Genomic DNA, 24,120 nt, shown 5'->3' with positions numbered 1-24,120 from the left:
GTATTTCATAAGGGTGTGTCCAGAATCTGTAAATGCTTCTTAAATGGCAAGTCACTGTATAAATTAAGTTCAGATGGGACTGAAAACTAAATTTACTTCAAAATTGATTAAACACCAAGTCTTAATATCATACTTCCTGAGAATGGGGCAATATATTGTTGCAGGTTAGTGATAAGTATTGACGAGGAGGGGGGACTGTGGACAAGGTCAAGAGCCACAAGCTATTTTTATTGCTAAGCTTGTATTGTCAGGTGGTTTCCTGTACATGCCCTAAACATGTATTGTGAAGAGAGAAATAGGGAAGTAATCAGCTAATGTGCACTAGACGGAAGGCATGGGCCCTGTTTGTCTTGCACATGTGGCAGTGTGTTGTTTTACACCCTTCTCACAACTAAGGGTTCACAATAATTGAGTACATACAACAATCTAGTAGACCTTGTGTAAATAAAGTTTACAAAGAGGGGAACAAACATGAAAACAACAAACCATTTATTAAATTGTTTTATTGCACAGAATTTTCAAATCATTTAGTTGTATTTTACATTGCACTTGGTCCTGCACGACAGCATTTCTTGTAAATCATTGAGAGAGGACACAAATAGAATCTGAACAAAATAGGAATGAACAGGACTGAACTGATACCCACACACAAAATCTTCCATTAATCATCATGTATATATGGATCATAGTTGATTACTGATGTCATGAAATGTGAGCGATCATAGCATTCAGAATACAAAAGGTGTATAGACACTGGAATTTAGGAATCCAAAATTCATTTGAATAACCTACTGTTCTTGTTTTCCTGACCAACATTTAAAGCAAATAGCACATTGTATGTTGCTGAATACATCTTAACTGACACTGCAGAGAGCTTTTCTTTCATCAGAATCGTTATTACTTTGATCAAACTCATCCATTTCTTTTGTCTGGCCTGTATTTGGACTGTAATCAAAACAAACATCATTGACATCGTCACTGTTAGAGACAGTAGAGATATCTTCGTTGCTGAGATCAGAATCACTGTGGCTTTGATCTTCTTCTTTAATCTCTTGAATCAGGATCCCGTAAGGACGAATCGAGCGCTCGACGATGTGTCTCTCCTTCTTAGCTGAGGTCCCCTCTGGGACAGGAATCAACCAATAATCTTTTTCCCCCTCACATATTTTCCTTTCTTTTGGATTGATCCTGTTCTGCATGACAACTTTGTAAGTCTTCCCATTTTTCTTAGACTGAAAAGTCTTAGTGTACAAGGGGCATAAAGCTTTACTTAGCTTTGGTGTTGAGTAGATTCCTCTCCCATAAACATCTCCACCTCCAGCTTTGTAATGAGACCTGATGATACCTTTGGCTCCATCAATACTGGTTCCATGGTAAGAGACCGGCCACTCTCCTGGTACAGACTCACTCCGCCACCCAATTGTACCCAACCAGGTGTTCCCATCAGGGTATTTATCTTTAACCTTGAGGGCCATGCGATACCATCCACATGGACGTTCATATGGCTCATTACCCCTCATACAAGCATCGGATGTAGAGTCGTCAGTGAAATCCCAATCATATGGGGGGTCAAAGAATTCAGATTCATCGATGAAGAATTCGTCTTGGAGAGCTGAGAGTTTACTTAGAACTCTTCTGAAGGAAGCAGCCACATCATCAGAGCTCTCTTTCTCATCTTCATCCGACTCTGAATGCTCACTCTCAGTTTCCAACGCTACTGAACCCTTGCTCACATCATTTCCAAGAACGGAGGCCACTTGTTTGAGGAGGGTCGGATTACCAAGGAGGGATTCAATGAAGAAATCGTGAATAGTCATTGACGGCTTTGTGGTCTTACCAGGAAACTCATCCCGACACTTGACTTGTTTCCCCAAAAGAGCAGACAAGGCTTCCAATCTGACATCATGATCCACCATGGCTGAAGAACAAAATGATCCAGGTTTTTGATTCAGATTCACAGACACTTTTGGCAGCTCCCACGGATCTCTCTCTGCAAGTTAAGACACAGCTACTTTCACTTTCTGTGGTTATATAAAGGAAGAACACATGGTCAGAAAGTACCCACCCATTACACTTTCGATTTGACTAAAGGTATGGTGAAGTATGGTTACACAACCTAAAATGATGTCTCAAATAGAATAATATATCCACACAGCTTATCAGTGTAAATGCATGTTAATGGCTTAAAGCCAGTCAACAGACGAGGGGCCAAACTATATAAGTCATTAAAAACATGTATAAACTTGTTTCTCAGTTCAGTTTCATAACCATACATAATTCAGTATTTGAGCACACGTGCCCCTTATGTGTAGTTTGTCTTGCATATAATTTGTATATTGTTTGTATGATATCTGTATTGCTTGAGAGTCGCTAACAGTGGAGGAAGCAATGTACAAACATCCTTGCCAGAGGAATCACAAGACCTTTCTTAGCATGACAGGAAAAGTGTCATTCCATTCCATGGTGTGACCTTATTTATTAGCATTCACTTTGTGACAATTCCGACTTGATCAGAGATCTGTAAAATGAATCGTTCCCAGTCAGCTGAACGTAGGCGTGTGTTCACTTTAATCGATACTTAGTTTATATACATTATTTGACACACAAAGGATTACCATATTGTAGATCAAACCCAATTTCATTTCTGTGTTACTCTTGGCAAATTATACAGCATCATAGAAAACAATAGTTGCCCGGTATTTCCCCAAACTGTATGATGAAAAACTCTTAATTTACTGACTCTACGTACTATTTATACTAAAGCCTTCTTACTAAGGGGACATTACTGCAACAAACGGCAGCAAGTAGGCTTCTGTGAAAATCACTGTGTTGCCATCTCTTCCCCCTCCCTCCTTACAACAAGTGATCATATTACAGGTTGACAAAGGAGGGGGATCCATTTTGAATAACACACAAATCAATCTTGAATATAATATTTAAATACCAACTCATATACAACCATGAAAGCTGAATGCATAGTAGAGCTGTACTGTACTTGACAACCATTACAGTATATTTGACATTTCACCTGTATTAATCGTTGCCATTTTAAATCCCTGAAATCCACAAACCCAGACCATTGCGCACACTAGTAAAACATGATTCATTGGTAATACAATCTCGATGTAAGGTCTTGGAGATCAAAGAGGAGTGACAGCACTTTTGAATACTGTGAAGAAAAAAGAATTGAGAGAGTGAGGTAGGAGGGACAAAGTAGCATTGGCTCTTGTCCATATTATTAAGGCATGCCAGAGAGAGAGAGAGAGAGACAGAGAGAGAGAGAGAGAGAGAGAGAGAGAGAGACAGAGAGATGGAGACAGAGAGATGGAAATAGAGACAGAGAAAGAGAGACAGAGAGAGAGAGAGACAGAGAGAGAGAGACAGAGAGATGGAGACAGAGAGATGGAGACAGAGAGATGGAGACAGAGAGATGGAGACAGAGAGAGAGACAGAGACAGAGAGAGAGACAGAGACAGAGACAGAGAGAGAGACAGAGACAGAGACAGAGACAGAGACAGAGAGAGAGAGAGAGAGAGAGATACAGAAGATGGGGGGTGGAGATTACCAACGTAAGAGTATTTTGAACATCATCTCACTCCAGAGTAAACAGTCTCAGTCCTCCTCTCTTCCCTCCTACTTGTATCATAATGTTTTGCTGTATCCATGTGTTATTGGGCACACAAGCCACCCTCAGTCGCAGATTGTCTGGTTGATTGACACCACAGTGACAAGGTCCATCTGGATGCGGGCCTATCTGAAAACCCCCACATTGATTGACAGGGCCACCTCTGGCTTCCTGGTTTTGGTGGACTCTGGCCTCTTGTCTGGTCCAGCCCTCTGGATGGTCCCAGTTGCTGGTTGCGGCCTAGTGGAGAGAATGAAAATCACAATTTACAAAGAAAGAAAACAATTCAACTAGTATTACTCCAAATTATTTGATTACGAGCCAAACTGAAACTACAGCTACTTTATTGTAGTTCAGGTATGCTAACAGAAGTGGATGTTGGTGTCTATAAGCCCCACCCTTTATTGTAGTTCAGGTATGCTAACAGAAGTGGATGTTGGTGTCTATAAGCCCCACCCTTTATTGTAGTTCAGGTATGCTAACAGAAGTGGATGTTGGTGTCTATAAGCCCCACCCTTTCCTGCGTTGCTCTGCTTCCTCCCTCAGCCTCTGCTGACCCTGTTCATCTTGTAGGGTGCTGAAGTCCCGGTTGTTGTCAATCAGCAGATTCTGGCCAATCAGGAGACAGAAGGATTCCAGATATATCAGTGGAGTGGAATGTTGAGTGTGATAGAGCAGCAGCACTCTCACTGGACTAAATCCTAATTGACCACCAGTCCAAGAGGGAGGGGCTAATAAGAGTCTATTAGCCTACCTTGACTCCGATGATGTCACCGTCTTTGAGATGAAATGGGGCACCCAGCAGAGACTCCGCCTTTTTCTTCTTTTTCCGTTTTGACACCTGCTGGCTCTGTTCACCCCATCAGACAGTAGGATGTCAGAAAAGAAACGAGAAAGAAGAAAGGCAACACATAGAATCATCACAGAAGCAACCATCTTTAGTTTGTGTCATGTGAAAATAGTTAGCGCTGATCACAAATTCAAATGAACTGCATACCCACATCCATGTCCCGGTTCAGTTCCAATCACTCTCTTATTGCCCCATGACAGTCTCCTCTCAAATGCCTTGGCAACCTTCTCCTCCAACCCCCCCCCCCCCCCCCCTCCTGCCTCCTCCTCTCTCTCACCCAGCTGGAGATGGTGTCCCAGGTGTGCTTGTCTGCCTGGTGTTTGGCCAGCAGCAGGGAGTCAGGGGAGAGGCCGGAGTGGGCGGCCAGGGCCGAGCGCAGGCAGCGCGGGGCAGAGTCCCGGGAGGCGTCCCAGACCAGCTCCTCTGGAGGGTAGTACCCCCTCTCCCCCGGCACGCCCATCTGAACATGCAGCAGCAACTCCTTAGGTCTGAGAGGTAGAGATCGGGAGAGAAAGAACGGGAATAGAAATGAACAAATGAACATTGAGTGTGGTAATGAAAAAGTTATTGTCTAGACTTCCAATGCAACTGAATGAGGCGCCACCTAGTGGCACTAGCCCCTCTCAGTCACTATTTAGGATTCAGGCCCCTACCCTAGATCCTCCTCTTTGAGGAGCTGCTGCACGCAGACATCCGCCCCGCTGGCCAGCTTCAACTTCCTGAAAGAGGCAAAAGTGGAGGAAGAAAATTAAAAAACAGGGTTTCAAAAGGGCTAGAGCAAGGCTTGAAAGTGCCCCGTCTACATAAAGGACGAAACATGAAGTAATATCCTAATGGAGAAGGGGAGAGCTGGTGAGAGGGAGGTAGTGAGGAGCGGACTCGGGTACCGCAGGGTGAGCTGGTGTCCTCTGAGGATGCGGCTCAGTCTCTGTCCCTCCAGGTGCCACAGCCGCAGGAAGGCAGGTGTGGGCGCGCACACACACTGCAGGGCTGGCAGTGTCAGCACCTGACACACAAATACACAGAGATTATTGACAAAGAACATTTGAAAAGAAAGCCAAGTGAATCTGGCCTCGGGGCAGGTGATTTCCATGCCGTTTAACGGCGGGGTATGGCAAAATTAGAAAATGTATTGCACAAATGTGTAGGGCAGATCTGCGGGCCTCCTACCACTGTGCGTGCTAGACTAATGACACACAAACATTTCAGTCACACACACACACACAAATTACCTGAGTCTTCAGGTTCTCCAGTGTGGCCTCCTCTGTGATCTCTACCTGTCCCACAATCCTCAGCTCTGTCATAGCCCCTCCCACTAAACACACACAAAGCATTTCAAAACCTGGAAAAATAGACCACTATACCATTAAATCTGCATTAAATCTGTGTGTGTGTGTGCGTGTGTGTGCGTGTGTGTGTCACCTGCAGTCATAACTTCCAGCCGCTGCTGATCTCCTGGTCTCTCAGCAGTGTGACTGACATCTGTTTCCATGGAGACTGTTGCCTCGTCAGTCTGATTCACGTAGAGCCAAACAGTAAGCTTGATAAAACCCTGATAAAAAGAGGGAAATGGGATAAGGGGGAAAAATAGTGAAAGAAAGGAAAAAAGATTGCTTATAATGACTTAACAATTCCCACGCTCAACAGAAAGATTACATTCACCACATCTACTACAGGGCCACTGGAAGACAGCCCGTGATTCAAGAGAGAAGCAAAAAGATGGAGTACCTTGGGAGGTAGATGTCCCTCAGTGACAACCAATGTGTCGCCATGACTGATTTTCAACTCGGAGAGAGAGGCATCCTGGGGGGGAGAGACATGACGTCAAATCAAGCTTTTATTGAAAGAGAAGGAAATGAGAAATATGGCTGCTCACCTCATCCATCAGCGCCTCTCCAACCTCTTCACACCAGTCCAGCTTCCTCAAGTGCCAACAGTCGCCTGTATGCAACAGACATGTTCATATATAAATGTTGGCACTACAGTTGGACTTCCAGAGCAGTCTACGAAATGAATACAAACTATAAATACCTTCAAGACCAGCTTCTTCCAGCATTCTCTTCAGACACTGATAGAAAACATGACAATACATTTCAGGCAGGCATTAACCCACACAGAAAGACATTCTGCCAAACGCACGCACGCACGCACACACACACACACAGCCCTCACCTCCTTTACTGAGCTGCTCTCCTCCACGATGATGTCTCTCTCCTTGCCAGAGGAGGGTGCTGTTCCCACAGAGAAGTGAAGGAACAGCTGCAAAAGAAAAATGTAAAAAATGTATAATCTCTGAAGAAAAATGAGACACATGGAATGTAGCATAATAAATCGCCTGAAGTAAACCGTGGTGCTGCAGTTGGCTGGCTGTCACCCTCCAGGGGAGACTCACCTGTGTGGCTTTGGGGGCGGTTCCAGGGCACAGGGTCAGAGAGGTCATGAGCCTAACCCCGGCTTCCCGGACACTCAGGTCCTCACACACTGCGGGAAGAGAACACAAGAGCACACACACACACACACACACACACACAGTATATGTGTTTATATCAAACCACATATATACATGTATAAAATAATTATAACACTTAAAGTACAATTCTAAATCATTCTAGACGGCTATTCTGTACCACAGCATTCAAACACATCCAAGGTGTCTGGCTTTCTGGTGAGATGGCAATGCTAATGAGTCAAAGGTCATTCAGAGGTCATGCTTGTGTTACGGTACCTGGGGGCAGTAGCCTGCCTCTGCGGTCCATCTGCCTCAGACAGCACCCTACACCTGTGGAGACAGACACCGCTATACAATCCAAACCACACAGTGAACAGAAGCACTAGAAACAGCCCTGAGTGAGAGAGTGAGAGAGTGAGAGAGTGAGAGAGAGAGAGAGAGAGAGAGAGAGAGAGAGAGAGAGAGAGAGAGAGAGAGAGACAGAGAGAGAGAGAGAGAGAGAGAGAGAGAGAGAGAGAGAGATAGAGAGAGAATCTGACCTATTAGCTCTTCCTGCAGCTGGAGCTCCTCGATGGCTCTCTGTTTCACCTCACACAGCAGCTGGAGGGAGGAGAGCACAAATCAGCCCACACACACACACACACACACCGGTGGTTAAATTATGTTGCTTTACCATGTTTCCAGAAGCAGGGACTTTAGCCGTTCTCTCCTCCTCCCCCTCTACTTTCTCTTCTCCTCCTCCTCCTCCTCCTGGATTGGCTCGGTACTTCACTTGCAGCCAGCGGCAGTCTGATGGCGTTGTCACGGTAACCAAATCCCCACTCAGATTGAAAACACTGAGAGAAGTAGAAGAGGCGTTACACACACCCACAGATACCTCCGGAGACACACACACACACACACAAAAGCGCGCAAACACACCTGCTGTCGAATGAGTGTGGTTCCAGCACCAGCACAGCGTCGCCATCCTTGAGGGCCAGCTCTCTGAGGGTCTTCTGCATGTCTTCAGGGGGAAACACCCTCCACCCACTCGCCCCCCCGCCCTCTCCTCCCCCCTTCCCTCGTTTTCCAACCCCCTTTTCTTGTTCCTGACACAACAGGCTCTCCCGGGGCTCCCCCAGAGCTTCCCTCACCTGGCCTAGAGTCGCCCCCCCAGCAAAGCCCCTCGCTTCCCTTTTGAGCCCGGAGCCCCCGTCCTCCCCCTCACCCCCACCTCCCCCACGTGCACCCTCTCCCCCAGTCTCCCCCTCCATGTCCTCCCCCAGGGAAGGCCGCACAACGGTCAGCAGCACAGGCTCCCACTCGGCTCCAGTCTGGACAGTCGCACCACACACCTGAAAAAAAACCAGAAGGGACAATGGCATGTCGGACATCTTGGGTCTAAACGGAGGACAGGGCTGGTGTCAGACATTTGGATCTATGCTTAAAAAACAGAGCAGCATACAAAAAAAGTTTTGTCTCTCCTCACCTCTCTGCCATTCCATACAAACAGGTCAGAGTTGCTGTATATGCCTGCGCTGAACAGCAACATGTTGTCATCTGAAAACACACACTCAATTTAGAAAATGAAAGGGATCGTGCCATGAAAAGGACACGTGCATACACTAAAAGAACCAGGCACTTCTCACACCTACTCGAGTGCTTCACCCTGAGTGTTTTAACTGTTAATATTGTACCTTGGAGAGTGTTATAGAGGTGTAAGCCTGCTGGCAGACTTTTGGCCACAGTCAGAGCCATATCGCCGTCCCACAGTTCCTGCATCTGCACACAAGCAAACACACACCCACATTATAAATCTACTCAAGCAGGTAGGCCCTCTCAAATAAGGCTCATGATGAATGAGGTCACCTGGTATATAGCCAATCGTAGATCCCCAACAGTCTTGCGCCGGTCAAAGGTAAGGTTGACAGCTTTTCCTTTCTCTGTGTTGATTGGCTGTAGGGCTCCGTTCTCCAGTCTGTAGGATGGTGCTAGGTGCAGGCGGAACTCTACGCTGTTACTACTGGACTCAAACTCCTCTCTAATTTGAGTTACAGCACACACACACACACAAATCAGAATTGCCGTCCGGTTATTAATGTTTCTTTGTTTTTGAGTGAGTGTGTGTGAGCATATGCATGTGTCTGAGGAGGAGTGTGTGTGTGTGTGTACCGGATGTGCTGCAGCTTGAGGTTCTCCTCCCGGGTCATTTCCAGCAGGTGAGAGGGAACTTTGTACCCAGGATTTCTCAGGGCTACCAGGGAACAAATAGCTTGAGTCAGTGACATCTAATCACACAGTGTGTGTGTGTGTGTGTGTGTATGTGTACTAGCCCTAACCCTCCAACTCCCCCCCCCCTTTTTCTCCTCTTCCTCTCCCCAAACACACTCAGCCCATACCCTCTGCAGGCCTGTGCAGCAGGGTCTTCCTGTAGAACAGCATGTAGGCACTCTCTTTGCCCTGGAACTGCTTCTGGATGTCGTCTTCCCTGATGCATGTCACTGAGGAGTCGTTCAGGTCGAACCAGTGTGGACCCTGAGGAGACCAGGGACATGTGTATATGACTGGATGGATGGATGAGAACCGGTCTATTCCAATGACAAACTCTCAAGGGAGAGATTATTTTCATAAAGAGAGCTCCAACAGCACCAGTGTACCTCTGGTTCTGGTTCTGCTCGGCTATTGGTGCTGCTGTGGTCCAGGTGAGGGTCGAGGGCAGGGCTTCCATTGGCCGGGCTGGCCGGCTCCGTGCCTGGGCTGGGGGGGTTGGCCTTCAGAGTCACTCGAGTGCCGCTTGACACCAGGACAAACACATCTCCATGTGACTGAAGAAACTGCACAGGCAGACAGGAGGAGGGGATGGAGAGAGAAAAGGATGGAGAGCGAGAAAGAATATGGGGCCGAGTTAGAGGAAAAGTTAGTGAGGAGAAGATTAGAGGAGTGAGGAGGATCAGAAGACAGGGAAGTAGAATCCTCAATATTGGAGTCAATGAGTGACTCGTAGTACAAGTTTCTTAGCTCTACCTTGCCTATGGGACCATGATGTTTCCTATACTTCTTGTTCCAGGAAGAACCAATTTTGTCCATCAGTTTTTGTCCCAGCTGGTCCAGGAGCACACTCTTGGACGGTTCCTTATGGTCGGGAGGGATTCCAGAGATGAGTTACGAAGTCATGTTAATGCAATGGCTGTGAATCCCAAAGTGGAGGCAGCAGTGTACGTGTAGGGGACGGTGTTGCACCTGGACTAAGATGGCGGTGAGCACAGACAGGGGGTCGTCTCTCTCCAGCTCAGGCTCGCACACTTTGACCTCCTTTTTCGTCTGGGTTTTCAGTTTTACCTCGTCCTCCTATAACGACAACACACCGGCGTGAAGACTGTTGAGAAAAGACTAGCACCGACACGACGATTCTCACTCCTTTCATTCTTCTGTTTCGATCAGCGATAAGTCCCTTTCCCTCGCGTCCCTATCTCCTCCCACCATCTCCTTCCAGCCCACCCCTTCCTCACCAATGGCTCCCAATGGCCAAGATGGTCTATGTCTTTGATGTAGACGTGGTAATGGCCGCCATAGCAGCCTCCCTTGTGGATGATGACAGAGAAGAGCTCGTAGGAGTAATCAGAGTCCTCTCCCTCCACCTGGGAGACGGTCACATGAAATAAGGGTTTAAAAAGCAAGATCGGAAAGCAGTGTGCATAGGTTTGTGTGTAGCTACACGTGTAGAAACATATACCGCAGCAAAAAAAAACAAGTAACATTAAAGTTTAACGTTTGCCATGTGCAAATTGGGTAATTAACATGTAAATAAAAACAATGTGTATGTCCTCCTAAGGGTGGGGGTGGTGAAAAAAGGTGCACCCCTCTCCAGCACCTGTTCACAGAAGGGCTTCAGGTTGATGTTGAGGGGGAAGGTGTAGCGGCCCGTCTCCTTGTAGCGTTCACACTTGGCAAAGTCAAAGTTGAATCTCAGCAGGGACATGGTGAGGAACGGAGGCAGCTTCCTCAGCTTGGCAGACTGGATGGAGAGAGGGAAGGAGGGAGGGCAGGTTTGAAGAGAGGAGAAACAGTGGAACAGATGAGCAACAGAGGGAAAGATGATGAATTTCTCATTCCCATACAAGCAAGTAAGATTTATTTAACATATTTGGACATATAATAAACCAAATACTAATTGTATGTCATGGGTTAGTTAAGTATACACTGAACTGGAGCAGGCGATTCAATCAGATTGAAAGCATAAATTGTTCTTGCCGGGGGTTTGTTTATAGGACTTCATTGCAATGTACTGTGACTGACCTTGGCAGCTGTAACCAGTTTGTCACACTGGGCACAGCGGTAAAGGTTGCTGCCCTGGAACATCTCCTCCTCCACGAACATGTCCCACAGCGCCCCCTCCAGGCTGCATACACCACGTACACACACAGTCAGGTCCAGAAAGTCCTCCTGGCGAACAACAGAGAGGGGTTTGACAACACACTTGCTCTTTAACACACAAACACAGTAAGAAACAGACAAAATCACACACCTGTCTCTGGCTGACGTTACCACACTCCTTACACTCGATGCTGTTGACAGTGGTTCCATGGTACAGTCGGTGGATGAGTGTACTACCGCTGGTGCCCACTAGAGAGTGCTCCAGAGCACTAAAGAGAATCCTGTTCAACTCCTGAACATCATGCTGCCTGCTCTCCTGAAGAAGAAGCAGAGGCAGAAACAGAAGAGGAGATATGCAATGTTATGTAAACAGTCAGTTCTCTCTCTCACTCCCTCACTTGCTTCTACCCGTCAGAGGAGCACGAACAAACCTCGCTGTTGCTCCAGCCAAAGCTTTCCGTGAGGTCAGCCGTAGACGCAGTCTGCTGGTCCACTAAGAGCAGACGGGCAAACAGCCTTTGTAGCTCCAAAGGAATCACTCTGACCTGAGAGAAGACAGTGCAGGGTTACAAAACACACCTTGCACACATGCACATACACACACACTGACATTTATCGGACCCACCTTTGCCTCTGGGCTGTGTTTGTCTTCCAGGTAACCCAGTTGTTCCGGACCAAGATTAAACAGCTCCTCTGCATAGATATGGAAAGACACATGTTGACACACACAATAGCCTAACATCCCAACAGATACTGACCAGACATGCACTACAGCCAGCTAGCAAACTTACTCGGTGAAGCCACTGACAGATGGATCTGGGTTAGACTCTTACCTCTGAACTCTGGGGTGAACAGTAGAGTCTGTAGCAGGGAGTTGAGGTAGCACGTCCCTCCTTGATTTTTAATGCCGCTAAGATTATGTCTTCCTCGTGGAGGTGTCAGCTCGTCTCCCCCCTTTCCAACCCTACCCCCAGAAGCTCTAGGAGGGATTCCCTCGTCCTCATCTTCTTCGAAAAGATTCCCAAACATGACTGGGTTTTTATAGCTAGCTATGCGTTTCGATCTGTTTATTAGGGAACAGAATAAGTCAAATATTTTCTGTTGTGTAGCCAGCTGTCAATGCCTCTTGCTATCTCATCTTGGTCTTGCCGAGCTCTCGGTTGACAGTGGTTGGACTAACTCTGAAATAAGAAGACTTCACAGGGCTAAACATAGCGATGACAAGATATAAGTTCACCTTCAGTGCTATTGAAGAAGCACAAAATGTAGCGTAAGCTGGTATACTGGCAAGCCAGCAATTCAATTGCAGCTTTTACAAGTTAATTTGGTGTAGACAGCGAATCCGTGCTGTTACTGTAATGATCTGATGCTTTCGGTAACGTGGTTCTAACGGTCCAGAACAGAATTCTACTTACGCTTCACACACCGCCTTGTGGCCTTTAGTAAATCAGACTCGAAAACAAACTCTATCAACTTTCCTTTGTTGCGAAATTGAAAGAACACGAGTCGAAAATAAAAAGACCATCGATGAGCAGTGGGCAGCCATGTTTCCTCTAGGAAAAGAAAAGAGTGAGGAATTATGGGTCTTGTAGTTATTTACTGTTATCAACGTTCGATATCTAGACATAATAAAACTACATTTCCGTGAAGTCGCCTTTTAACGAGGGCAACTTGGCAGTTTATTGTTTTATAATAAAACATGTAATAATAATAATAAAAAATGTATATCATCTCGAATTGAAAACTATGAGAGGCCAAACATGGGATTTACAAGACAGAAACTAAAATATGACAAATAAACGTTTACTTTACTACTTGTAATACTTTATTTATTAGTGAATAACTTACTGCATAAGTTATTATTGTTAAAATAATTTAGACAAAATATTTACTAATGTGAACTAAACAGTTCAGTTAACTGAATAACAAAATAATGAAGTTACCATCTACTGTAAACTATGGAAATATTCTCAGAGACCTTATAGAGTCATACACATAGAGAGACAAACTGAAGCACACACATATCCTCAGTGTGTTTTCAATTTGAACACTTTGGAAAGTGGTGCTTTAGCGCTAGAATAAATTAGATATGATTCCCCTTCGAAATTGAAGAATTCCCAGTCGCTACATCCAATGGTTGGGAGCCGGTGAACAGGGACAAACCCTTCATATCCCTGCCACCTGCAAATGGAGCATCAGGGTCAGACAACAATAAATCACCACCTTCGTTCCTATTTGATCCAGCATGAATCTAGAGTTGAATTCAACCATCAACCCAACCCCTTAGTACCTGTAGAGCACACTATTTAAAGAATATGACTGTCCATCAAAGGAGTTGGCAACAACAAGGAAACTCTCCTCCCCTAGAGTGAAGAACTCCCAGTCCACAGCACTGAGGGGCGAGAGGAGGAATTTATGATGGGAGGTGAAGACAGATGAAGGGAGTTGGTGAAAAAACAGGCTGTGGGTTATTTGTGTGTTTGTGTGCGTTTACCTGTACGTTACAATATCCTGAAAGCGAATAAACAACTGAGCGTTTAAGTCAAGTTCATAGATGGTGGAGTTGATGGCATAGCGACTAGGCCCGTTACCATGGAGTCTGTGTCCATTAGCAACAACCAGGAAGACTCTGCTGCCAATCTGGAACATCTCCCAGTCTGTGGCACAAAATGTCTGCATGAGGAAGCCGAGACAAAAGGCAGCGGAGAGAAAAGTTGATAGAAACATGGATACAAATAAGTGGCAGAGGTGAGAATGTGTGAGAGAAGGACAAGGGACATCAAGAAGGTGTAGGGGGCAAGTGTCAGAAAGACACAAATTTAGAGGATTGCTGGATGTATGTTCAACAAAGGAATACATTCCCAGTCAAACCTCAGAGTTGATTTAAGTCTGACATAGAACAGTGGAATTCCCCCAAAGGTCTGTCTCCTTCTGTGTTTTTTTTTGTGAAACAGTGAATATGCAAACAGGCACACCTCATGTGTGGTTACATTTAAATGGATGATTCACTATCGGTTAGCTGTCAGCATTTTCATCTCACAAGCAAATTTAGCTCAGCCACGTACCCTATTTTTAGCTACTCGTAGAGGGTGTATCCTTCTCTCTGTCTCGCTCTAACCCTTTCATCACTTCATCCCTTTTTCTCTCCTGCCCAGACAAGCATGTTGTTCATAACAATGACTTTGATGAAGATATTACATGGGGAAATGGCGGCTTGACTCATGTAGGAATATCATGCAAATGGTTCAAACCTTTTCCTGTGAGTACATTGTATCGTGGGTGTTCAGTCCCGCACCCACTGCATGTTCTATGCACAGTTTAGATAAAAGCATCAGCTAGATAAATACATGTAAATGTTCACCTTAATGGTCTGAAACACCCGGAAGCTGCCATTGAGCCAAACATAAATGACAGAGTCGACATAGGTGGTCACACCGTCAAAGGCGTTTGCAACAACGAGGAAGTGGTAGGGTCCCACGGTGAAGAACTCCCAGTCATAGGCCCCTGAGGTCCGCAGCATCTGGTGCACCTGGAAAGACTTTGTACCTGGGTTCCACCTGTAGACCACACTGTCAATGGTGTGGTTGTTATCACCTGGGAGAAGGATGGAAAGGGAACTGGTGAGTTCACTTCAGTCTATAGGATGACCAGTAAATTCAAGTTGATGCATTTCAAAAGAACGAATACAATGTAGTCGTTTTAACTATTAAAAACCAACCCTCCTCTGTGGAAAAAATATATACATTTGTATTTTGACCTAGTTTGGAATTGTCATCACATTCAAATCATATTCACATAAATACCTACCTTGTCTGTGATTGGCCACAGTGAGGTATGTATGTTTGTTGATATGGAAAGCCTCCCAGTCTCGAGCACAGTGCGTCTGCAGGCTCTGGAAACGCACAAACCTCCTCTTCCTGTCACTCCATCTGTAAATAACAGACATCTCCACCCCCTCCTCCTGTTCTGGAGATTTTTCCTCCTCTTCTCCTGGTCCCCCGGCCGAGTTAGACACCACCAGAAACACCTTTGATGAAACAATAGCACAACAAGATTCTCAAGAAAATTCATAAGTGTGTCTGTGTGTGTGTGTGTGTGTGTGTGCACATAAATGTTTACATGGTGTGTGTGTGTCTGTGAATGTGTGCACTCAAGTGTGCCTGAACGCGAGTTGTGTGTGCGTGTGTGTGCGTATGTGTGTGTGACATGTGTGTTTTGTATGTATGTGTGTGCGTATGTGTGTGTGTGCAGGCATGCAAGGTCTTCTCATCCCCCTCAACCTTCTTGCCCATGGTGAAGTGCCTCCAGGCGAGAGCTCCGTAGGTGCTGATGTTCTGGTACAGCTGGAAGCCATCATGTGTCCAGAGGTAGACAGCCGAGCCCAGGCCAGGGGAGCTGTGTGCCATGGCTGCCATCAGACCCACGCCAGCCACATGGAACACCTCATACAGCGTGGGGTTCAATCATTGCTTACAATATAGCATAACCATGAAGAATGCAACACAAAATGTAATCACCAGCTCTGGTTAATGTTCATCTATTTTCAGATTGATACCTCAATGTCGTATGTTTCCGAACTGGTGGGCAGGATCTGATGCTCTTCAACGTAGTCCAGCCGTTCACTTTCTGAGAAGTTGAGGTGAATCATCATGAAGGTGATGATGGTGCACGTCAAGTTTGAGTTGTTTTACCACTGTTCTTTAAGTACAGATTTGCCAGTTATAGGGGTTTGTGAAAAACAATGGAGAGTCTGTTTGGATCAGGTGTTACCTTTCAGCATAGGGACCCAAACTGTTCCATCACAGAGGTAGAGGCCCTTCCCCTGGGGGTTGAACCAAAGCTGACCACGAACTGACACCGAACACTTACGCTCCAGCCCCACAGAGACGTGCACCTCCGCCTCTGTGGGAGAGAAGAACGAGAACAAGGAAAGAGAGACAGAGAGAGAGAGAGAGAGAGAGAGACACAGAGAGAGAGAGAGAGAGAGAGAGAGAGAGAGAGAGAGGTAGAAAGAGAAAGATTATGTTTTAAAAATGAGACAGATATGTTGTCTTTTTTATGGACAGGAAACAAAAGATTAAAATCATTCACGGGATTAGACATGGTACTGTCGTACCATATCTAGGAAGAGCGAGGCTGATCTCCGTCTGTTTAAAAGGCAGGTCTAACAGCACAGCGGGCACAGCCAGCTCTGCCAGTCTGGGGTTGGAAGAAGGGCAGACGTCAGGGGTGGCATCCCAACCAGGCACCAGGACCAGCTGTCGGATCAGACCCTGAGAGGGAGACACGGCCGGGTTTGCGTGCGTGATTACCATGGTGACGCCTTTTATTCTAAAAAATGGCAGAGCGAAATGTGAGTTTGCGTGCATGCGAGTGAGTGGAGATAACTTCTTAACAATCAGCTCTACTGATCCGACTGGGAGGGACAGCAAAAAAAAGATTTTTTTTTAATTAAATCCATTCTCCGTACATGATTGAGATAATTGGGATTGTCTAAACATCTTTAGGTCTGGTGTTACTGATTGACAAAAGGGTTCTTACTGAGAAAAGGCCTTTCCTCCTCCCCTGGCTGCCAATGTGGAACTTTGATCCCTGAGTCCTCATATCAGAGGGGAAGGACCTGGAGTGAACACTGCTGAACAGAATTATAAAACAATTTGAAACATCTGCCCTGTTTCACATAAACTCCCTGAGACAATGAGATAGAGAAGACAACTAAAGTAAACAATTAGAAAACAACAGCTCAACAAGCAAGAGAGACAGAAAGACTCAGTGAACTCACATTTCCAGAGGTGTGTTACAGTCCGCTGTGAGCCTTGCATAGCGACCAGTGGTGGCCAGCACCAGTGTGTGCCAGCGGTTATCAGCCAATCGCACACCCCGGAACACCCAGCGTTCCATGACCCCCCCATGACCCTGAAACAGAAAGTGGAAACGGTCCCTGGACAATCGCAGACCCAGGAGCAGCCTCCCTCGATCCCCAACACTCTCTCTTCTCCGATCTCTCTTTTTATCTTCCTCGGTCGTCCCATCCTTCTCTTGTGTCCTCCGTTTGTCCTTATCCTCTACTTTCCTCCCTCTATTTTGTTCTTCATCACTTCTTTCACCTTTGTCTCCTTTGCCATTTTTAGTCTTTTCGTCTTTTTCCTCCACCACAGAAAATATGTACTCATTTCTCTGCAAGACAGGAAGGAATAGATTGATAAAATCAAAGGCAAAATATACTGTGTGTCCAAGTGCGATCGTGAACAAGAGAAAAAGTGTTTTGGACGCTAACACACACCGTGACTCCCTTACCTTGGGTGCAATGCGGGTGATCTTCAGAGTCACCACGATGGAGAACTCTCTGGGAAACAGGTCACAGTTCATCAAGAGCTGGGAGGAAGGGAAGCTGAGGGAATGGTGAGGGTGAGAAAACCGGACGCCCCTCACCCCCCCCGCCTGGATCATACGCAGACCTGACGGGGGCGCAGGTGCCCCCACTGGGAGGACATGTGACAGGAGGTCTAAGGGAAGCTGGTCTGTGGACAGAGAGACGGAGAGAGAGAGAGAGAGAGAGAGAGAGAGAGAGAGAGAGAGAGAGAGAGAGAGAGAGAGAGAGAGAGAGAGAGAGAGAGAGAGAGTGAGAAGCAGTGGGGTAGTCTAGGTAGACATCTGCATTCTCCTTAACCCTGTATTATGCTGTAAATAAATCAGCCAATCACCAAGCACATAGGTGTGCCTGGCTGGACCACCTTACTGTACGAGAAACTGCCTCAGGTGGTGTCTTTTTTGGGTGTGTGTGTCATTAAGATAAGGGTCTCAAACAGGGGGTGGTTACTCTGTTTTTTGCCATGGGCAAAAGCCTTGAGATAGATCTAAGCTCTATGTAAAGTTGTGAGCCTGTGAGTTGTTATCAATCTGTTGATATGGCCCACGTCAACACTCACTGTAGTAAGTGACACCCACAAACGTATCCACTTAGGAATTTTGCCCTGAGGGCATATCCAAATGTTACACATGAAAAAGTTATTCAAATCATTTATGCATTTTTGTGTGTGTGATGTATGGACAGGTATTCCGTCCATACATTCTAAAACAAATAAAGTTGACTTATTTGAGTTCAGAAATGCATTCTTTAGATTGGAATATTTGGAGTACCTGTGCATGGTGTTCTTGTCCCATGGTGCATGGTGATGGTCCTTGGGACCAAATACAACAGCAGTAGCGTAAAAAACGACATATCAGCTCGTTCCAGTCACTAACAGTCTGTATGTTCCCCCTGCCAGCTGAACGTCATCTCTCTCCCTGTCAACATGGGTCCCTTCAGACGGCACGCGTGTTTGGGAACCAGCCCTCAGACAGGACAAACCCCAGCCACAAAAAAAAATCCTTCAGTAGAAGCAAAAGATCCAGACCACAAAGTACAACAAAGGTCTAAGTAAACAACATCTGGTACTGGTCCTGACTACATGAATATGTGTCCCCGCGGAACTGCACTAAAACCAAACTGAGCTGAGTTCCAGGGCATCAGTGCTTAGAGGAGATTCTGTTTGCTCTGCTTTGCTCTGCTCTCTTGAAGCGCCCTTCCTTTAAATACCAGAGCCATGCAAATAACTACGCAGCCTGTCAATCATTCCTCACTCTACCTCCTTTTCTGGGGGTAGCTGGCCTGATACCTTCTGCCAGAGGGGTTAGGATGGAGCTCCTCCTGCGAGAGGGAATTAGTGTGTGAGAGAGTATGAGAGAAAGAGAGAGAGAGAGAGAGAGAGAGAGAGAGAGAGGGAGAGGGAGGGAGAGAGAGAGGGAGAGAGAGAGAGAGAGAGAGAGAGAGAGAGAGAGAGAGAGAGAGAGAGAGAGAGAGAGATGACTTGCAGACAGACAGTTTTTATGAGGGTGTTGGCACAGAGCAGAACTCATGCAGTACAATAACCATCAGGGTTCAAGGAAATGTCCTTTTTAATTACAGGAACCTAAAAAAGACAAAGACCAATTTTAAAAGCAGTCATAGCACCTGTGACCTCTGGCCAGTCAATACACAGCTGGATATGAGCTAAGCTATTACCATCCTACCTGGTATCCCTACTTTATTGTTGAAGAGGCTGAGGTGTGTGTATGTGTGTGTATGTGTGTGTATGTCTTTTACAGGTTTTTATGAATTTAGCATCTGGCACCAATGAACATAAGACAACCCGGCATGTTTTCGTAAAAGATTTTCCAATATTACATCCTAAATATGTAATGAAATCCATTGGGTGGAATTAGATAGGAGAGAGGTGGAAAGACGGGAGGGGCAATGGAGAGAGAAGGGCACTTGAGGGAATCTGAACCATAATGGAGATTTCATCAGTCAGTAGCAAACTTCACAACCAAACACTGTGTTGGGTGTGTCCGTGTGCAGGCTCATTTACTATGCGGCTGACTACCCCACCACCCACAACCCTGTTCCCACCACCCCCCACACCCTGTAACTCTCCCTCTGATATCGCTCATCTCTTCCACGTTCCTCCCGTCAATCAGCTGTGCTCTCTATCAGTGCTGCCATCTTTAGTCCCTCCGGGAACAACTGGGGCTCATCTGAAAAGTTGTCAAACTCACAGAGCCAAAGGTTGACAGGTCAGATATCCCTACGCGTTTTGACTACCACAGACGGCTAATCATGCCTTTTAATCCGTCCATGCCTAAATAGGATCCTCTCAAGCCTATCACATGCAGGATCTCTCCGCGTCAGTTGTGCTATCGTAGGTGGATACCGAGTGTGGTTAGGTTGGAGATCCACGAAACAGCTGTGGCTAGAAGCCTGAGAACCTTGATTTACCTAATCTGCAGCACTCAAAAAGTGGTTGTCAGTAACGGGGACAAAAAGACGTGTAGGACCATGGTTCCACAGCGTCACCTGTCTGAACGAGTATGAGGTCTTTTAGGTGTTGGCAGCAACAAATTCAGATGAATCAACGCAAAATACCAAGTGACACGAGGTGAGCAGGTCATTCCCCTCGAGGTGAAATGTGTACAATAAAAACAGACTGAAGGAAAAGCACAGGGACAGAGAACCTGAGTACCAAACTATATTTATTGTATACAGTAGTAAAAGACAAATAATGTACAAATCAGTAGAGAAACAAACTAATAACATGACAAGACCTGTGGGTACAGAACACTAACCCCCCCCCCCCCCCATGTCATGCTTGAACTGGAAGTCGCCCCTCCACCGCAGATCAGTTTCATACCTTCCAATCTGTTTGAAAAACATCTGTGGGAAGCGTGAACAGATATTTAAACATGAGGGCAACTTCCACCTAGTCCCCTCCCCGCCCCCCCACCCCCCCAAAAAGTTAATTACCTCCCGATGTAAAAACCAAAAGAAGAAGATTTGCTGAAAAGAAAGCTGTAGGGACTGGCCACTGGCCCACTTCAACAGAAAAGAGAAAATAACAATAATAATAAAGTCCCGTGTTTGTATTAGGGAAGATTCCCTTTTTACTGTCCCTCCTCCAAACTGAACATGCACATCAATAGTTTTGAGGTGTGTCCTTCCCTCATCTGCTCCACTCCTCAAGAGAAAAGATCAGACCAGTGAGGTTGCTGGTAGGCATCTACCACATACTAGTCACCTAAGCAGGCCAGTGCTTTGTCTCGGTGCACATAAGGAGGTAAAGCGAGAGGAGGAAGCAATTCTGGACTATTGAGACACGCCCCTAAACATGACAGTCCAGGTCTGACCTTGGCCTGCTTCACGATCATGAAATGAGAGTTCAGTCTTTGGAGTTTTGGTCCAGACCCCACCTAGCATCCATTTGGATTCTTCTTCTGTACACAAAAGCAATACGCCTCCTGGGTTATACGTCTCATTTTATAAAGGAGAAAATGAAAAGAAAAAAAAAAAGCTGAAAATTGCTCTTTAACAAAAGCACCTAAGATGAAACAGATTTAAAATTCACGAGACACAAGCCAGGGCCATAGAATAAGGGTGATGGGTGGGGAAAGTTAATTGATGGGGAAGAGGACCATTTCTATTAACAGGTTTCAATATTGCTTCTCTTGCAGAGCATGTTGGGGACAACTGGTGGTGGCCCTGGACAACATGGCAGGCAGTCGGTGACATGACTAATGCCTCCACTGTGTCTCTGATAACAGAGACGGACACACAGACAAACCGGGAGCAACCTTGCGATCTCCATACCCAATTGCGACCCAAGATCAATAAGGAATTCCCCCATTGGCCAGTGGAAAACGTTGGATGCAATCCACAGACAAACACAGAGTTCACACCAGGTTAAGATTGTATGTTAACAGAGAACCCCCTCCCACTCACCCAAACTGGCAAAAAACCGCGATAGATGTCTTTACAAGAACAAAGTAATAACACACAAAAAGCTGAGGGGAGAGATGGGAGGAGAGGAACTGTAGAAGTGGCTGAGGGTATGGTCTGAATGTGGCCATCACTGAGGGGGGGGGGGGGAGAGCCTAACAGAGCCCACCCGTCTGCTGCTGGAACACATCTATGGTGTCTTCATCCTCCATCTCAAGCTGTGTGAGAGGGAGGGAGAGAGAGAGATGGAGGCAGAGAGGGGGAGAGACGAGGTGGGGAGAGTGAGCAATTTAATCAGAGGGGAACCATATTAGGCAAGTCTAGTGTCAAGCACATGAAAAAAAGTATCTCATAGCATCTTCATGCAACATGCAGAAACTTAAAACTGAGGGTTGGGGGTTTAACAGGAGACCAACTGAGTTTACATGTAGTCATTTACATTTAGCAGACGCTAAATGAGTTGAACAGACAGGAAGTCTTCTCCAAAGGCTAGCCGAGCGTACCTGTGCAGGTGTGTCCGTCTCGTTGATGGGCTGGCCGTCGAACCTGAACCTGATCTGCCTTATTGAGAGACCCTGGGAGAAGAGCGCAGCACGTTAGAACCAACAAAGCATCGTCCTGACTAGCACACAACGTCTGTCGGTCACAAACGGAAAAAAGGATCAGGCAGGTGAGGGGATAAGGTTGATGTGGCAGGGTGGAAGCCTCGCAAACGGGACTTCTCGCTTCCTGTGGGAGTGGCGACGGTGGCTCGTTAGCTCACCTGTCGTTCGCAGTAAGCCTTCATGAGTTTGCTGAGGGGGGTGTGTCTCTTTATTTTGAACTGGACCACCGAACCGTCCTGCCCCGCAACCTTCAAGTTGATGTGGTCGTTCTCCGTCTTCACTCCCTCCTGATGAACAGAACAGTGAAGTTAGTTGGTTAACCAGTCATTAGATATGATTTCTGAACGTAGACCAAGCCTGCAAGCAGCAGTATATGACCTAAGAGTGAATGTCACAACTGAGAAGCACTGTACTAAAGTTAACATGTGTATTGGTATTGTGTCCCTTAACTTACACACAACACTAATCATATCCTCGTTTTAAGAAATCCCTGCGAGCTGGTTAACCACTGTTCTTTTGAAGCATACTGCTGCTGCTTGGCGAGGAACTGCTGCCGGTACAACCATCGGACAAACCGGCTAGTTTTCTACAGTAGCTAGTATCTAAGATTGCTAACTAGTTAGATAACGTGAACTGGTTGCGCACTCCGAGGATGCTGCATCGTTTGAAAAAGCTGTAGTGTAGTTGATTACCACAGGCTATAGCATGCTATATTACTAATAATAAACGCGTGCTAACCTGCTATCTTAATGGCTGTTCTGCATCACATTTGTGAAAATATCCCAATTGTCTAAGTATAGAAAACAAGCATGGAATTGCTGTGGATGTGAGCTTCCAAATCATGGCGTCACCTTTGTGTGCCTAGCCCTAGTACATTTTTGCCGCTATTCTTGCGGCATTTGCTAGCTACCTGCGTTGCGGACGTAGCGTGGTCCCGCTTCCACAAAGAAAAACCCGCTAACGAGAACAGTGAATATGCTTTCGAAATACCATCCCGTTACCAAAGTGAAAACTACATCCTCCCCATGTCCCATTATAATTTTTTTTTTTTTTTACAAATTATTCTAACATGCTTAGGTTCACATAAATATGTTTGTGACGCTGGCTCTCATTCATTTGCGAAACAAACATTGCGCCGATTTAGAGAAACGTGCAATCCAGGCCATTTTAGATTGCACATCTGAGGAACGATTTGTTAAGCAGTGTGTAAGCCACCGCTTAACCATTATCAAGAATAACTCTTCCACAGACAATCCATCTTACCTTAGGCTTTTCCTCTGACATTTTTGTTTAAAAAAAATACGGGATTAACTAGATAAATTGTTGTAAGTGATGCGTTTCTCTTTCCACCTCTCTCCGGCTCTTCTCCTCCAACGTCGTGAACGCGCTCCGTCTCCTGTTGCACAAATGCCATTGGTTTTCCGAGTATCACATGATTTGAAATTTCGGCAGCGCGGACTCGGGCGCGCGCATTTATACAAATACTCGGGCACGCGAAGGGGAGAACCCACGGCACCAGCCAAGAGCAGTTGTGCGACTTCCTTTCATAGATTTCCAAGCAATATGATTGGCGTGTGATCTCATACTTTCACTAATCATATACTATTAAGTTAATTGAGAGTCGGTAAAGGCACATTTCAGGAAAAGAGAGGACCTTTGGAACACTCACCAAAAGGCCCTTCAATCCTCTCATTGTTGTATCATACCAACTATAAATAAAGAAAAATACAATTTAGAAATGTAAAAAAAAAGTACAATTCCACTTTGTTTATGGCTACGATGAGTTCTTGACAACCAGGAGGCGCTCAAAAACACTCAGAACAAGGAGAGGGAATGAAGTGCTATCTTCAGCGGACTTGGTGGAGTCCAGTCCGCGAACAAAAAGAAACATACAAACATCTCATTCAGATGTCCTTTATTTCAATAAAATAGCTGATCAATCAACAG

General features: G+C 45.9%; 5 protein-coding genes across 9 annotated transcripts in view; all 5 read right to left on the bottom strand.

Annotated features, from left to right (window-relative positions):
- Positions 1-488: 488 nt before the first annotated feature.
- Positions 489-1,844, bottom strand: LOC146299666 (uncharacterized). Its single transcript, XM_084683379.1, has one exon. It carries the CDS (start codon positions 1,815-1,817, stop codon positions 855-857), a length of 963 nt encoding a protein of 320 aa, XP_084539505.1. The 5' UTR covers positions 1,818-1,844; the 3' UTR covers positions 489-854.
- Positions 1,845-2,453: 609 nt separating this feature from the next.
- On the bottom strand, positions 2,454-12,850 carry usp40 (ubiquitin specific peptidase 40). Of its 5 annotated transcripts, none has more exons than XR_014730329.1 (33): positions 12,069-12,850; positions 11,903-11,970; positions 11,709-11,822; positions 11,429-11,593; positions 11,200-11,346; positions 10,775-10,918; positions 10,413-10,541; positions 10,144-10,251; positions 9,928-10,035; positions 9,561-9,737; positions 9,303-9,438; positions 9,076-9,157; positions 8,773-8,944; positions 8,601-8,685; positions 8,393-8,463; positions 7,846-8,258; positions 7,598-7,760; positions 7,464-7,524; positions 7,201-7,254; positions 6,868-6,956; positions 6,648-6,734; positions 6,507-6,543; positions 6,352-6,416; positions 6,204-6,278; positions 5,898-6,027; positions 5,708-5,790; positions 5,363-5,481; positions 5,129-5,194; positions 4,753-4,963; positions 4,380-4,475; positions 4,140-4,234; positions 3,566-3,865; positions 2,454-3,169 (listed from the first exon to the last, which is right to left on the bottom strand). XR_014730329.1 is itself a non-coding variant. In XM_084675272.1 (33 exons), exons 2-33 carry the CDS (start codon positions 12,304-12,306, stop codon positions 3,751-3,753), a joined length of 3,903 nt encoding a protein of 1,300 aa, XP_084531398.1. In that variant the 5' UTR covers positions 12,307-12,340; positions 12,693-12,845; the 3' UTR covers positions 2,454-3,750. The 5 variants fall into 5 exon arrangements, 3 of the variants coding, with proteins under 3 accessions (XP_084531398.1, XP_084531399.1, XP_084531400.1); XR_014730335.1 differs by having other exon boundaries at positions 3,570-3,865; XM_084675272.1 differs by having other exon boundaries at positions 2,454-3,865; positions 12,069-12,340; positions 12,693-12,845.
- Positions 12,851-13,196: 346 nt separating this feature from the next.
- On the bottom strand, positions 13,197-18,448 carry LOC146299664 (thrombospondin-type laminin G domain and EAR repeat-containing protein-like). The gene is made up of 13 exons (XM_084683173.1): positions 18,418-18,448; positions 17,575-17,759; positions 17,060-17,454; positions 16,819-16,909; positions 16,394-16,550; positions 16,048-16,179; positions 15,833-15,903; positions 15,558-15,719; positions 15,085-15,304; positions 14,639-14,871; positions 13,772-13,950; positions 13,568-13,669; positions 13,197-13,458 (listed from the first exon to the last, which is right to left on the bottom strand). Exons 1-13 carry the CDS (start codon positions 18,446-18,448, stop codon positions 13,305-13,307), a joined length of 2,112 nt encoding a protein of 703 aa, XP_084539299.1. The 3' UTR covers positions 13,197-13,304.
- A 1,862-nt stretch (positions 18,449-20,310) lies between these two features.
- On the bottom strand, positions 20,311-23,590 carry sumo3a (small ubiquitin like modifier 3a). Its single transcript, XM_084675271.1, has 4 exons — positions 23,437-23,590; positions 22,332-22,460; positions 22,072-22,143; positions 20,311-21,786 (listed from the first exon to the last, which is right to left on the bottom strand). The coding sequence occupies exons 1-4, from the start codon at positions 23,455-23,457 to the stop codon at positions 21,724-21,726; spliced, it is 285 nt and encodes a 94-aa protein (XP_084531397.1). The 5' UTR covers positions 23,458-23,590; the 3' UTR covers positions 20,311-21,723.
- Positions 23,591-24,084: 494 nt separating this feature from the next.
- Positions 24,085-24,120, bottom strand: part of pttg1ipa (PTTG1 interacting protein a) — a 5,038-nt gene continuing 5,002 nt past the window's right edge. The window contains exon 7 of the mRNA XM_084683286.1: positions 24,085-24,120. This exon is cut by the window's right edge and continues 807 nt beyond it. The gene's annotated coding sequence lies outside the window, so the exon portion shown is untranslated.

Source organism: Hypomesus nipponensis, chromosome 3, assembly GCF_054491055.1.
Source record: "Hypomesus nipponensis isolate SF chromosome 3, ASM5449105v1, whole genome shotgun sequence".
Classification (NCBI taxonomy): Eukaryota; Metazoa; Chordata; class Actinopteri; order Osmeriformes; family Osmeridae; genus Hypomesus; species Hypomesus nipponensis.
This window is presented reverse-complemented; position numbering and strand designations above follow the sequence as displayed.

Bases quoted from the DNA above. Each gene is read 5' to 3' on its own strand.
- LOC146299666 (XM_084683379.1), bottom strand. From the start codon at position 1,817: ATGACTATTCACGATTTCTTCATTGAATCCCTCCTTGGTAATCCGACC.
- usp40 (XM_084675272.1), bottom strand. From the start codon at position 12,306: ATGTTTGGGAATCTTTTCGAAGAAGATGAGGACGAGGGAATCCCTCCT. The intron at 6,735-6,867 runs GTGAGTCTCCCC...TTTCTTTTGCAG, and splicing joins CCGCCCCCAAAGCCACACAG to CTGTTCCTTCACTTCTCTGT. The intron at 5,195-5,362 runs GTACCCGAGTCC...TGCCTCTTTCAG, and splicing joins GGACACCAGCTCACCCTGCG to GAAGTTGAAGCTGGCCAGCG.
- LOC146299664 (XM_084683173.1), bottom strand. From the start codon at position 18,448: ATGCACCATGGGACAAGAACACCATGCACAG. The intron at 16,180-16,393 runs GTACGACAGTAC...TCTCTCCCACAG, and splicing joins CCTCGCTCTTCCTAGATATG to AGGCGGAGGTGCACGTCTCT. The intron at 15,720-15,832 runs GTATCAATCTGA...ACGCTGTATGAG, and splicing joins CGGAAACATACGACATTGAG to GTGTTCCATGTGGCTGGCGT.
- sumo3a (XM_084675271.1), bottom strand. From the start codon at position 23,457: ATGTCAGAGGAAAAGCCTAAG. The intron at 22,144-22,331 runs GTGAGCTAACGA...CTCTTCTCCCAG, and splicing joins AGGCTTACTGCGAACGACAG to GGTCTCTCAATAAGGCAGAT. The intron at 21,787-22,071 runs GTACGCTCGGCT...CCTCTCACACAG, and splicing joins AGACGGACACACCTGCACAG to CTTGAGATGGAGGATGAAGA.